Source organism: Emys orbicularis, chromosome 23, assembly GCF_028017835.1.
Source record: "Emys orbicularis isolate rEmyOrb1 chromosome 23, rEmyOrb1.hap1, whole genome shotgun sequence".
Classification (NCBI taxonomy): domain Eukaryota; kingdom Metazoa; phylum Chordata; order Testudines; family Emydidae; genus Emys; species Emys orbicularis.
Window position 1 is genome coordinate 6,306,505 of NC_088705.1, and position 14,116 is coordinate 6,320,620.

Below are 14,116 nucleotides of genomic sequence, written 5' to 3' on the forward strand. Positions count from 1 at the left end.
TGGGGTCTAATGAGTCTGACCTTGCCCCTTTAAACAAAACGAGTGGAGAAGCAAGTCCAACTGCTGCATCTTGCCGGCCTCAGAGACCCAGACGTTGCTTTCTCCTCTCTAATGCTTGGGGCTTAGAGCGAGAAGGGCAGTGAGCTGGGAAACCCTGGCTAAAAAACTACAGCCGTATTCTAGAGCCACAGCCCCTCACCCTCATCGGAGCAACACCCTGCGCAAAGAACAACGCTGGGGGAGTGGGTCGGGAGGCCACAGCGAAGGCTGCGTCCGAGTTTTCACAAAGCGACCGTATTCTCCAGTAATGGAGCCATCACACTGGATAACACTCTGGGCCCGCAATAATACTGCAGGGCTCTGCATTAATGGTCCCACTACAATGGAGTGACACCTGGTAATCCCAAAACACACACCGCAGCATTCCAGAGTAAGGATTCAAGACAGCAGAGGAACGCACCTCTTATCAATAGACAGCACTGTATAGTCATGCTCTCAAATACCACAGTGGCAGCCGGGCGACTGCCCATGGTCTGGACCACGACGGCAGGAGAGGGCTGTAGCAGGTGCTAGGGTGTTGGCCTGCCAGAGTTGTTTTTCCAGGCAAAGGAGACCAGAAACACAGACAGCTGGCAGCTGCACCACCAAATCCACCTCCAGGGAAAGCTACCCACCTCAGCAACAGGGGAGAGAGAGGAGTGAAGTCAGGTGACTTCCCCAGGCACTGCCCCTGCCCCTGCTCAATTGAATCAGTGCTTCTCTCCCCGCAGAGGAGGGTGCGGCCCAGCTATCCCGGAGAGGCGCAGAGTGCCTTTCAGCTCCTGAGAGGGACAGTCAGCAGCGGCAGCCCTGGGATTTCCAGGCCTGGCTGCCTGCCAGATCAATTGCCTCTGGCGAAGGACCTGCTGCATCCCTCCCCCGAAGAGAAGCGGAAACAGAAGAAGCAGCGTCTGGCCCAGAGTCCGAACTCCTATTTCATGGATGTGAAGTGTCCAGGTTGCTAGAAAATCACACCTGTATTCAGCCGTGCTCAGACTGTAGTTCTGTGTGTTGGCTGCTCCACTGTGCTGTGCCAGCCGACTGGAGGCAAGGCAGGGCAAGGCTTACAGAAGGATGCGCCTTCAGACGAAAGCAGCACTAAACGAAAGTGTGTCTGAGATGGGTGGGACTACCTGCGCAGTTGGCTGCACAGACAAACACAGACGGTTCGAGAGCATGGGATTCAGCCACAACAACATAAAGGGGCAAGAGGTGAACAGAAGGGTTCCAACACGTCTCTAGAATGTGAGGGGAGAACGTGACTTTCATACTGTCCCTGTAGCCTCACCCATCTGACTGTCAATACATTTTGGATAAAATGAAAAAAAAAAAAAAAGAGCTTGGTTGTGAGAGGAGGCAAGTCACAACACACCAGCACGCAGGAGGAAGAGCAGGGCACCGGGCCGGAGAATCCACAGTGCAGCCCCGGCAGCTCCAGTCCAAACGGGACGGCTCACCTGGCCCCCAGGGACAGCACATGGCCCATAGAAGCCCTCCCTTAGTCCGCACTGCGCGGCCCGGGAGCAGGCTCAGAAGCACAGGGTGGGAGGTTCTGCCTGGTCTCTTCAGGGCAGGGCTGTTTTGCACTGTGTGTCTGTACAGCGCCTAGCACCAAGAGCCCACTTTCTCAGCTGGGGGGGTCCAGCCACTTCCTGCAATCAGTGGCTTCAAATCTGGGGGTCTGGCAGCCAAGAGCAGCCCCCTGTGCCTCTCAGTTAACCCTTCACCACCCAACTGTAACAGGCAGACCAGCTGGGTACTTACTGCGTGGGTTGGACCAGGGGCGTGCTGCCCAGCCGGAGGATCAGGGGCCCTTTGGGATTGCGGATTTTCTTTACAGACGAGGTCTTTAGAAGAGCAAACCGCTTAATAAGATTAAAACCTGCAAAGGGGCGGGGGGGAAACACAGGTGAGACCCAGGCCGCAAAGCTCCTGGTTTGCTGCAGGATGGACGGTCCTGCCGAGCCGGGAGAGCAGCCAACCCATCCAGGCCTTTTGGCGCGCACACTCACCCGTTATATTTACATGCTTGTCACTGGCCTGGTCTAGCTTCAGCCCCTCCTGCTGCAAACGTGGACATCGCTTGCCTGCAAGAGAAACCGCCGTCAGCGACAACAGGCACGCAGCGCTCAGGCTGCCAGCGAGCCGGAAGAGGGTGAGTGGGAACCCAGGGGGTCGGGCGTGGCCACAGGGCTTCCCCCACGCCGGCAGCGTGCTCTCACGCGGACCCCAGTCAGCAGGCACCCGAGTGCTAGCGCCCCCAAGGTGTGGGTCCCAGGAATGACGAATAAAAACAACCCCCGGCTGCTCACTGAGCCGCGTGAAGGTGGCTTGGTCTGGGCGACAGGCTCTGAAGCCCCATCCGCTGCTAGGTTGTCAGATCAGATTTGTCCCAAGGGACCCGATATTGTCCCCGCCTGGCAGCTGCCGGGCAGCCTGGAGAAAACCAGTCTGGAGGGTCCCCGCGCAGGGCAGAGCGGAGAGGCTCCCGCAGCCCAGTCCCAGCGGAGACATTAAGGGTCGAGCAACCCATGGGCCACTAATGCAGCCCCTGTCCTAGCAGGGGCCCCTTCTGCTCGGGGGGGGAGGTGTATTGGCAGGGCAGGGGGGGGCACTGTCTGTGCTGACTCTGTTCTGGTGATACCCAGGAACCTCAAATCTCCAGGGCTCCTCAGCTGGTACTTTTTGCTGGCATGTTTTGGACAGGCTCTTTGCACCCATTTATTGACTCATATTTTCCCCTTACTCTGCCATGCTGGGCAGGTGATTAATTTGCTCCAGCCTCCGCCGAGTAGGGGGAAGATCTCCCCCTCCGCGAATCATGCCATAGCACTGCAGGCCCCCACCACATCTTCCCTCAGCCTCTCTGCTTCGGATCCAGCAGGGCCACTGGCGTCTGGGGACTGATCGTATCCCCCCCATCAATCACGCTGGTGGCTGACAGGGCTGAGATCATTTCCCCCTTCCCACTATTGGAACGATCCCACGCCAACGGGCCTCGTTCACTTTCACATGCTCAGCCTGCCAGGCTATCCAGCGAAGGGCAGATCCCGGCTCCCCTGGAAATCCCTTTGTCCCAGGGTCTCCCCGGCCCCGTTCCTGCTCTCGGAGTCCATGCTCTATCCCGCCCCACCGCGCACGGACCACACCCACTCGGGTGGCCGAAGAAAGCCACGAGCAGTGGGGCTGCAAGGGGCAGAACGCACCCCTCGGGTGCCGCCGGTCGCTCGCGTGGGGACAGCTGCTGCCCAGCAGGGCTTGTGGTGTCCCCAGCCTGGAGAACCACAGAGCCGCTGGCTAAGGGCAGGTTTTCCCTGCTCCTGGAAATCACGCCTTGGGGAGGCTAAATCTCTCTCACACACACCCCTTCTGCCCCTTTAAGCCACTTGACGGCAGGAACCCAGAGATGGGTCTGAGCTGCAATACTGGATTTCAAACACCCCCCAAAAGTCCGATTCCTTTACGGCTCCTGGGTTAATTACACCCCTCACCCCCAACCCACCTCCCCCTGGTCCCCGATGTCACGTCCTAGCATGCGTCTGCCCCCAAACGCCCACCCCCCTTTCTGCTACCTAGCCACGGCGGCTGCCAGGAAGCTGAGAGGCGAGTGGGAGGACGGGGAGCAAGGCAGCTGGGAAATGCGAGTCGCCCACTGTTTACGGCAGCCTGGGCCAACTCCTGGGAAAAACAAACTCCAAGTCAGGGCGATGGAATGTGACCCCTGCTTGGCGGCAGGCAGGAGCGCAGATAGCCAGAGACAGGGCAGCACGGTGCCTGGGGCTCGGGGGGATCCGCTCTGATGGGAGGGGACCGTCTTCCTTTGCGGGTTCGGAACTGCTCCCCATCCCAGTGGCTCCACCGGCACCATAACCCTGGGGAGAGTTCCTGGGGCAGAGCAGGGGAGGGCCTCCCAGGAGCTCTCCCAGCGAAAGGGGGAAGATACCAGCCTACTGCCCAGGGCACAAACTGGGCAGCATGGCAGGCACCATGAGAGGTGAGCGGAGTCACAGTGCTACAAACTAGCAGACTGGGGGGGAGATAGAACCAGATGGCCGGAGTCTCAGTTACACTACGGCCCCTCGGTGCTGCTCAGACCTTAACGGGGGGGGAACAGCCCCCTGAAAATCTGCTGGGCAAGGGGCCTCCCTGGATGGGCAGAGCTGGCACCAGAGCTCTACCCCTGCAGTCAGTGTTGGCAGCCGGGCGCATGTACTACCAGTTGGGCATTAGGATTCTTTGCTTCCCAGGGCCCATAGGAGACCCGGGGGGAAGCAGAGTGTACATCAGAGTCACCCACGGGCTGCTCTAATGCTCACTGGGGGCCAGGCAGACCCAGGGAGTACCGGGGGCAGCAAGGCAGCTCAGAGGCACCTTTCTGCCCTGCTCCATTCCCAAGTTGAGTGCAGGGACAGAGTCCCTGCCCAACGGGGCCAGAGAGAGACAGAGAAAGGCGATCGGAGAGGATGAGACCAAATGAAATCCAGCGACGACAAATGCGAGGCGCTCCACGTAGGGAAGGAAAACCAAATGCACCAATCCAGCATGGGGGGTAAGCAGCTTGGCAGCAGGTGGGCGTTGTGCTCGAGCCAACCACCACATGAGTCTGCTGTGGCAAACAGAAGCCAATGCAATTTTCGGTTGCATTAACGGAGGCATGGCAGGCAAGTCACAGGCGCTACTCGGCACCGGTCGGGCCTCAGCTGGAGGACTGTGCCCAGCTTTGGTCACCAGTGTATAGAAAAGATCCAGAGGCGAGCGACAAAGATGATCAGAGGGATGGAACACGAGCCATACGAGCAAAGGCTGAAGGAACTGGGTGTGTTTCGTTTGGAAAAGAGGAGATTAAGGGGGGATATGACAGCAGTCTTCAAATACTCGAAAGGCCGCCGTAAAAAAGACAGAGAAAAGTTGTCCTCTCTTGCCACAGAGGGCAGGACAAGAGGCAACGGGTTCAAACTACAGCATAGCAGATTTAGATTAAAACTCAGGAAAACTTCCTCCCGGTAAGAACAATAGGACAGTGGGAAGTGGTGGAAGCTCCTTCACTGGAGATTTTCCAAAGGGGGCTGGAGCCATCTGTCTTGGAGGGTTTAGACACAACAAATCCTGCATCTTGGCAGGGGTTAGACTGGATGACCCGACCCTTCCTGTCCCTTCTAGCCCTACGGTTCTATGATTCTATGGAAGAGGAGTCCGAGGGGAAGAAACGCCTGCAGCAGGGAGACCACAGACAGGCCTGTGAGGACTCAGAGCTCCGGGGTGCGGCAGGGCCCCCGAAGAGGGATGGGACAAGCATCTCCACGCCTCTCTCCAACCAGCCCAGACACTGCGAGGCTCTGTTGCTTTCCAATGCCTGGTTCTGCTGGAAGCGTTTCCCGAAGCTTTGGCTGCACCCAGGCGCATTGAGCTAACCAACCCCGGGGGATACCATGCCGCAGCCCCCATCGGAACGCCCCCGCACAGAGCTCACTGCGGCGCCGGCGCCCCCAGGACAGGGATGCACGGAGAAGGCAGCGGAGGCACTGAGCAGAAGCCAGGAGGGGCAGAAGAAAAGAGGAAAACTGCTGGCCGGGAGGAAAGACTTGGCGCTAGCTGGAGCCAAACGGCGCTTTGCCCAAAGCCACAACCTAGAACATTGGCTTCTCCGCTGCCTCCTGCAGATCCCCCAGCGCAGCGGGAAGAAATTCACACAAACCCCAGGGAAAAAAGCAGAAGTAACAGGAGCGCTGGCTGTGAGCGAACGGGTCTGTCCCCAAGGCTGGGGTGGCACGGTGCCCCCTCTGGCCAGGACAGAGGGGTAACGGGTAGCTCCAGACTCCCCCGTGGAGGGCGCGTGACAGCACAGGGCTCCTGGATTCTGTCACGGACTCCTGGGCAGTCCTGGGTAAGGTGTGCAGGAGTCTGATTCTCATCTCATGCTGCTGTTTGCAGTCCCTGTAAGGCCCCGTGCCGGAGCAGGATGGAGCAGCCGTAGCGTGAAGAAGAGCTATGCATACAGGGGATAATTTCGCTTTCACTGAAATGCAGCTTCTTCTGGGGTGGCAGCTGTTTAACAGCTCACAGCAACACCAGCCATCAGCTGAGGAGAGGAAGAGGAGAATATTGCATCCAACTGAATCTGCTGTGTGTGTGTGTGGGGGGGGGTTATCATAAAACACAGATTTGGGCAAGGAACTGACGCAGGCATTGTCAGGGTCTGTTTCCGGGATTTCCGGGGGTAGCTGCACATGAGCGAAGGCTGCAGAGGAATTGCTTGTGCAAGTTGAGGGAGAAGTTTCTGCAATGGTGCCGTCTTCCTGGCAGCTTTCCTCTGCCTGCTCTCAGATGCCAGAGCAGAGTTGAATCTCAAAATATCCTTCCAGTGGAATCAGCCTAAGCCAGGAAAAAGTGTGCGTGGGGGGAGAGGATATGCCAGGCCTGTCTTAGTCCAGAATGGAGAGTCTGTCCAAAGAAGAATCCTCCTTTATACGAGCAGGCAGAGCCATGGAAAACGGCCTGGAAAAGTTCAGTCCGCTTTGCCCATGTCTGTCTCTCTTCGGGGCTCCAGCACGTTGACTTGGCAGGATTGGTTGTGGTAACAGGGAGCGTTCCCCAGAGGCTGATTGGGAATTTGTAACCACAGGCACACTTGAGGCAGGATGGCCCAGGGGCTAGGCCACTTACGTGGTGCCCAGAACACCCGGGTTCTATTCCAGCTCGGACACTAAGCAGCTGGTGGCCTCTCTCCGTGCCTCGGTTTCCTCGCCCATCCTGTGTAGAGCGTGAGCTCTTTGAGGCAGGGCCTGTCTCTCACCCCGTGGTGCGATGGGGGCTTGTTGGTGGGGCACTTCAAGTTGCTACCATAGTGCAAATAATTATCCAGTGAGTAACACGTGGCCCTTGGGCTGGATTCTCAGAAGAGCGCCGTACCAATCTGGGCCCCTTCGATGCCTCTGAGCGGTTCTGCAAATCTGGCTACACGGGTCCAAGCAACGCAGCTCAGATTTCAGGGAACGAAGTCTCACCAGCGGGAGTTAGTTGCAAAAGCTGTTCTACAACCGAACTGGCAACAATCACACCGGCTCACAGGCAGTTGGCAAAGAGAGGACGAGAAAATTCATGGGCAAAACCCTTTGATCTGCTAAATGCCATTCCCCTCCCAGGTACGGTGCAGATTGCGCACTAACAATGGATAGAACAAAAGCTTCGAATGGGACGATCTCGGGTTCCCACATTCCCGTGGGGTGCTGGTACCGACGGGAGGAGAAAAGGGGAGAACCTGGGGCAGGAAAAGGGGCACACAAGACAGGCTGTAAACTGAAAGGAGTCTCGTGATCGTTATGACAGTGAGCAGCAGGTTCCCATGGGGAATGCTTTCCCCGTTCCTTTGATTTCAGAGTGAGTGCTCTTTGCTCTGGGGTCGCAGGTGTATTATTATTCATGGAGCCCCTCTATGAGCAGCAGCAGGTGGCGGGGCCCTGCCGGTTGGCGGGGTATATTCTAAGTGACTTGCCACCGCACAAGCCTCCTCCCAGCCAGCTCGTCTACAAAGCGGCCAGTTTAATCGCATGCGAGCCTGGCTGGTCAGAGCACCGGGGCCCCTGTATTCAGATCCCAGCCCCCTGAGCAGCTCCCGGATCCCAACTCGCCGAGCAAGTTACGCCACTTGGCCTTCCCAGCTAGCGTCCGCGTTTACTCCTGCAAGCCCCGTTTGGCTGGCCAGGCGCAGAGCCCACCGCTGCTGCAAGCGTTTCAGTTGCTTCTGCGCGCATGGGGTTGCTTGCCTGTGCACATGCCCAGCTCGGCACATGCACGCTGCAAGCCGGGGACCGGATGGAGAGGCGAGACCCGGCCGAAGGAGCCCAGCAAGTCCAGGGGTCAGATCCCCAGTGGGACAGCAGCTCTCTCCGTGGCCTGGGCGGAGTCGCCTCTCCAGCCCCCAGGTGCGTGCCAAGGCTGAATCAGCTGATATCCGCCGAGTGCTTAGCAGGCGATAAATGCTGTGCTCTTCCCTGGGGTCTCCCCACTGTATTTCCCCGTGTCTCCCTTTGATCCCAGGCCCGAGACCTGTAGTAACAGAGAACACAACTGAACCCAGCAGGCGCCAAGTCCTCACACCCACCCACGGGGAGCAGCCTGACTTGGCCAGGGGCAGGCGCATGATGATCTAATGAGCCTAAGAGCCGAGCTCCGGCACGTGCTCACGGGCGAAGGAACCTGCTGGTGTCCAGCTGGCAGCAAGAGTCCCGCTAATAGCAAGAGGGGTCTGTGCCAAGCAGGAGGCCCTGTTAGGGACCTCAGTGCAGGCTGCGGCCCCGCCCAGCGGGGCAGCACACTCCCCGGCCCTCTCTGCCTGTGATGATTCAAGGAGTCCCCACCCCAAGGGAAAGCAGGGTCCCGGCTGCAGAGCGAGGCTCCTGATCATCGCTGGCTGCAAGATTGCGGAGGGCGCATGCTCCGGCGCTCGGCTGCCTGCCCGGCTCCGACTTCTCATGGCATCCGTCAGCAGAGCCAGTGCCAAAGCAAGCAGGGCTCTGGGCCGGGAAAGGGGAAGGAGCAGGGAGGACAGTGTTGGGAGCCCTACTGGGGTGGGGGGCTGCATCCTCGGCCTGTCCATGCTAGCAAGGACTTGGGGCCAGGTCAGCAGTTTATGGGCTGCTCGACTGAGCCGCCCCGACCCTTAGGGGCCAGAGGAGCAGGGAATTCACGCAGGGTGGCTACAGCACTTTAACCTGCAGGCCTCCGCGGCTCATCCCAGTCCCTAGAGCCCCCCCCCCGTCTCTCTCCAAATGCCTGATTCCAAGGTTCCCATATAGCCCGGCTTGACCCCCTCCCCTATATCCTGAATGCGAATCTCCTGGCTCTGCTGATTCGCAGGCAGGAACCTTGCCACCACTCCTGCCTGGCATCTGCCCTGTAGAGACCGAGGGCCTGAATCTCCATCGCCCGGCCTCCCTCCCCCACCCTTCCGGCTCCACACTCACTCTGCGCGCTGGGGCAGGCCAGGGAGAGTCAGGCCTAGAGAAGGCATGAAGGTTGTGGGGAAGCCAGGAAACTCGGAGCCAGGACTCCTGGGTTCCATTTGCAGCTCAGACACTGGCTCTCAGTGTGAACCTGATCAAGCTGCTTCCCCCCTCTCTGTGCCTCAGTTTCCCTGTCTCCACCTCAGGGATAATGCTGCTCAGCCAGGAGGCTATATTCACTAACACTGGCAAAGTGCGTTAGAGCCCATGGAGGGTCAAACTGTGTTGATGCCGAAGTGCTGCAGTATTGCTCATGGGCTGTATTATCCATCGGCCCCAGCCCCCGCCCCTCACGGACGGAGAGGCAGGAAAGGGACGCGCCAGACAGGCACTCAGCGATGGCTCCAGGCAGGGAGAAGAATTTTCCAACTGCCCAGGCCCCGATGAGTCTTTGACCATCTACGGAGGAGGAAGCCAGGCCCCCCAGGATCAGATGGCCAAGGCGTGGGCTGGGCAGCCAGCCAGGGAGCCGGACCTTACAGACAAGCTCCACCACTGAGCCGAGAGCAGCACGCGTGACCCCCAGCAGCCCCTCCTCGGTATCCCGCGACAGCCTGCCTCCATCCCCCCTCAGGAGCACCCGCGAGTCACGGGGCCCCCCACCAACTCTTTGTGAACTTGCCAGGGGCATGGCACGGGGGCTTACGCCCCATGGGACGCCCAGCCAGCCCCCGGTGCTGGCCCGCTCCCAGCGCAGGAAAGCAGCCCAGCTCTGCACAGAGATTGCCTGTGCAGCGGGGACGTAGAAGGGGTGACAGGCGCGGGCAGCGAAGCACCGACGGCAAACCCCAGCGCATGGGCGAGTGCTTCACAGGCCACGTGGGGCTCGGAAGGAGCCCTCTGCTCTCCGGCGGGTAAGACAGATGGGACGGTTGGGTCAGACGCAGAACCGGATGCTGAACAGCTCTGCGATGGACGCGGCATGTTGACCAGGCTAAGCCAGCCAGACCCGGCTTTATTCCCGGGCCAACGCGGAAAGCGCTGTCCTAACTGAACCAGCAGCCCCCGGGAGCACTCTCCCCAGTGACACGTACAGACTGCCCCCCTCACTGGAGCCCTACACACCTCAGGGAATTCCCCCCAGGAGGCAGCGTGGCCCAGGGGTTAGAGCGCTGGCCTTGCCGTCTCACTTAGGCTCAGATCCTCAGGGCTATTGGGCACCGACCGCCCATTGAGATCAGTTTGAGTCTCTCTGGGCCCCAGTTCCCCACTGGTGCAATGGGGATATAGCCCTGCCCTGGCTCTCGGGGCATTGCGAGGGGAAACGTGGGCAGCACCGGGAGGCACTCGGATACTCTGCCGGCGGGAACCAGGAAAATACCTTCAATAGCGAGATCACCAGCCCCGGTCTACAGAGCTGGGAACTGACCCCGCGTCCCCTGGCTCCCAGCCCGGTGCCTCGCCCGCTCGGCCACCTTTCCTCCCTGTGCCGCCCGTCACAAAGGGGCAGCAAACCCCACGACAGTCGCATCGCAGACCCATCCCGCAGGGCAGCCTGTGCATACCGCCGTGCCATCAGCACGCCGCCTCGCCCTCAAAGGCATCTCAGGGCACTCGGATGGGCTGACGGCTGTCGGACGGCCCCATGGAGATGGGGAAAAGCAGGACCCCTGCGCCCGCGCTCACCTGCCATGAGCAGCGGGCGCCTGGAGAGCTGCCCTTCAGGGGCTCAGCTCAGAGCAGCATTCAAGCTTGGGAGGGACGCGGGGGGAAGATGTCAGTCAGAAGGAGGATACTGACCTCCCCAGAGCCCTGGGCACCATCCCCTGACTATAGACAACATCATTCCAGCTGGCTCAACGCAGGCACCACCCCTGCTCCAGGGGGCCACCTGCTGCCAGCGACCGGGTTGCCCCCCCCCCACTGGGATCACTCGTGAGCAGCAGGCGCTGACTCAGTGATAGCTGCGCAGAAAGCGCGCACGACGCATGCCGGGGATGGAGCATTGTCCTTCTCTGAGCACGAGCGGGCCAGGCACTGGTGGGAGATCCTGGCCTGGGGAGGGGGGCTTAGTTAAAGGGCAGTGCACCCGAGCAGCTCCACAACAGAGGTTATTCGGGCTCCCAGAGCCACTCCCCACTGGCAAGGGGTGTTAGAGAAAGAGGACAATCTAGTGGTTAATGCACAGGGCTGGGAGCCAGGACACCTGGGTTCCATCCCTGGCTGCCCCTCCCTGTGTGAATGGGGGTGGTGGGGACTGGGTCCCTACTCTGCGAGAAGAGCTCGGAGAGCCTCAGCTGGGAGGTGCAGCACGTGTGCATTTGATACCCAGGAACAGCGCTGATGTGCCAAGGACAGCACCCCATGCAGGAACGAGTTGTCGGGCTGCGCTCGGCTACCGCACTCTGCAGACTGGGATACCGGCTCCGAGTACGAAACGCCCCGCATCTCTGACAGCCCCCTGAGCAGCTGCCTGGGAAAAGCAGCCCCCTCCCCACACCCGCACGCAGCGCTGCCCACTGCAACACGCTGGCACTGGGATTTGAACCCATCACCCCCGGCACATGCAGACAGAGACCTGACCCCTCCCTTCCTACCCATGGCTCTGCCAGTGCATCTCATTCCTGCCCTGCAGCCCCTCTGCTAGTCCAGCCCTGGGCTCCCCAAACACAGCTCAGCCAATGCCCCTAAATCCTGACCCACAGCCCCCCATGTTATCCCAGCCCTGGGCTCCCCAAACACAGCTCAGCCAATGCCCCTAAATCCTGACCCACAGCCCCCCATGTTACCCCAGCCCTGGGCTCCCCAAACACAGCTCAGCCAATGCCCCTAAATCCTGACCCCCATTGCTAGTCCCGCCCTAGACTCCCTGCCAATCCCCTAAATCCCCCCCCATCCCAGTCATGGGTCCCCCAGACACAGCTGGGCCAGTGCCCTGCAGACGCAGCGCCCAGCTATTCCATTCTGAGTGCCACTCTTACCTGCTTTGGATGCAAGGAGCTTCCCTCCTGTACAGGTGCCAAGGAGGCCAGCTAGGCAGAGAGCAGAGACCCAGGCTCCCAACATGATGCCCTCAGGTGGGTCAGGGACCAACGCTGCTGCCTCTAGAAGTGGAAGAAACCAGTCATAAGTAATATGCCCAGTGCAGATGGGCACAATCCTCTCCTTAGCGCCCGTGAGCCTGGCCCTGCTGTCCCCACTAGGATCCGTTCAGGTCAGTGGATAGGGGCGTCAGGGGACTTAAAGGACACAGTACGTGGCACATGCATGGTCTGCAGAGCTGGTGCTATGGGAAGTTCAGGCCCAAGGCACAACGCACAGGAACGGTCACTTGCTAACAGGCCCATTCATAAAGCCCCTGCTCAGTAGGGATGGGCCCAAACCAAACCCCAGATCTCTGGGACGTCTGGATCCAGGATTCGCTGCTCTGACCCAGCCAGCCCCATAGTGAAGGGAATGGCAGAGATGTCTGTGCCCAAGCTCAGCATCAGAACCTGCTCTTTCACCCACCCCTGCTGTAAACACCTGGGTGTGTATCATACCCGGGGTATCAAGCGTGCCTGTCGCCGTTCGCACTTGGGTCTACGGATGGCTGCCCCAAAGAGCAAGCCAAGAGACAAGCGCCGGCTAGGGAGAGACTGGGGAGTCAGCAAGGGCTACAAGGAAACACTGAGACGAGACAGACACCACGTAGGGAAGGGGCAGGACACACCAGCAGAGCGATCAATGTGATGGCAGCAAACATCACAGTACTGCGGGCAAAGCCAACGCACAGGAAAGGAGAATTCAGTCGCCTTCTGCTGCTGCTACTGCACCAACGCAACCCTGACGCAGCCTTACTAGTCCATGTGTGCTCTCAAAGCAACCCCTTCATGAGCACCGCAGCTGTCCCGCCACCCACAAAGCCACTCCAGGAGCACGATACGGGATGGAGAAAACTCAAAGGTCCCGAGCCTGGAGAAACCTTCGGAGAGATAAAAAAACCGAGGAGTCCTTGTGGCACCTTTGAGACTAACAAATTTATTGGGGCATAAGCTTTCGTGGGCTAGAACCCACTTCATCAGATGCATGGAGTGGAAAATACAGGAGCAGGTATAAATACACGAACAGATGTGAGCTGACTTACCAAGTGTGAGGTCAGTCTAACGAGACAATTCAATTGACAGCAGGCTATCAAGGGAGGAAAAATAACTTTTCAAGTGGTAAGAGAGAAGCCTCGTTAGACTGACCTCACACTTGGTAAAGCACCCCCATCCGTTCATGTATTTATACCTGCTCCTGTATTTTTTACTCCATGCATCTGATGAAGTGGGTTCTAGCCCACGAAAGCTTATGCCCAAATACATCAGTTAGTCTCTAAGGTGCCACAAGGACGCCTTGGTTTTTTTTGCTGATACAGACTAACACGGCTACCACTGAAACCTGTCATCATGCAAGGCTTCGGAGAGATGTTCATCTGAGCCTCTTTCTCTGGAAACCTCATCAGACGTCGCTAAATCCACCAGGAACAGATTTTGACCAGCTGATCCGAGCAGGACATTTTGTAGGTTAATTTTTTTAACATGCACTAAATAACCCCATCTAGATTCTTTTTACATTCCCCCAGTGAAACTGAGCAATCATGGCACTAAAACCGTCATCTGAAAAGACCAACCATCTGGGTGGCTTTTTGCTGGGGTTTTCTGGGGCTGTTTTTAACATCTCAAACAGTTACGTTGAATTTACTCTACCGCTTGCTTTGGCCACGAGGCCCTAGCAAGGCGAAAATCTTGCCCCTAATAAGAAACCGATGGGTGGGAAGGATTTTTTTGTTGCTCAACCTCTCCAAGAAGAAAGGGAAATGCTGTTGCGATGACAATTTTCCTGCAGTAAATGCTGTAAAAGAGCGCGGTGGAAACTTACCAACAATTTGCAAAATAAAAACAGGAAGGGAAGGAGGGGGGAGAAACGTTACTGCCAAGTTTTGTGTTAGTCTCCTAGTTTTCTCCCAGGCACCTCATGCCTGATTCTTGCCTCTGAAGTCATGCAAGAGCACCTATTGCTGCCACACTTCAAAGATTAAAATCTGGCAGCCTATGCTTTAAACTTCATCCCGGATGGAATCCCCTTTGACTTTCATGGTGTGAAAACCGCCT

General features: G+C 58.4%; 1 protein-coding gene and 1 pseudogene across 1 annotated transcript in view; one reads left to right on the plus strand and one right to left on the minus strand.

Annotated features, from left to right (window-relative positions):
• The window catches only part of COL16A1 (collagen type XVI alpha 1 chain), an 84,374-nt gene extending 72,327 nt beyond the window's left edge, over positions 1 to 12,047 (minus strand). The window contains exons 1-3 of the mRNA XM_065421757.1: positions 11,963 to 12,047; positions 2,052 to 2,126; positions 1,804 to 1,921 (exon numbers count right to left, since the gene is read on the minus strand). Coding sequence (XP_065277829.1) covers positions 1,804 to 1,921; positions 2,052 to 2,126; positions 11,963 to 12,047 — 278 coding nt within the window. The remainder of the gene's footprint in view (positions 1 to 1,803; positions 1,922 to 2,051; positions 2,127 to 11,962) is intronic.
• On the plus strand, positions 951 to 1,185 carry LOC135893791 (small ribosomal subunit protein eS27-like; annotated as a pseudogene).
• Positions 12,048 to 14,116: the final 2,069 nt, after the last annotated feature.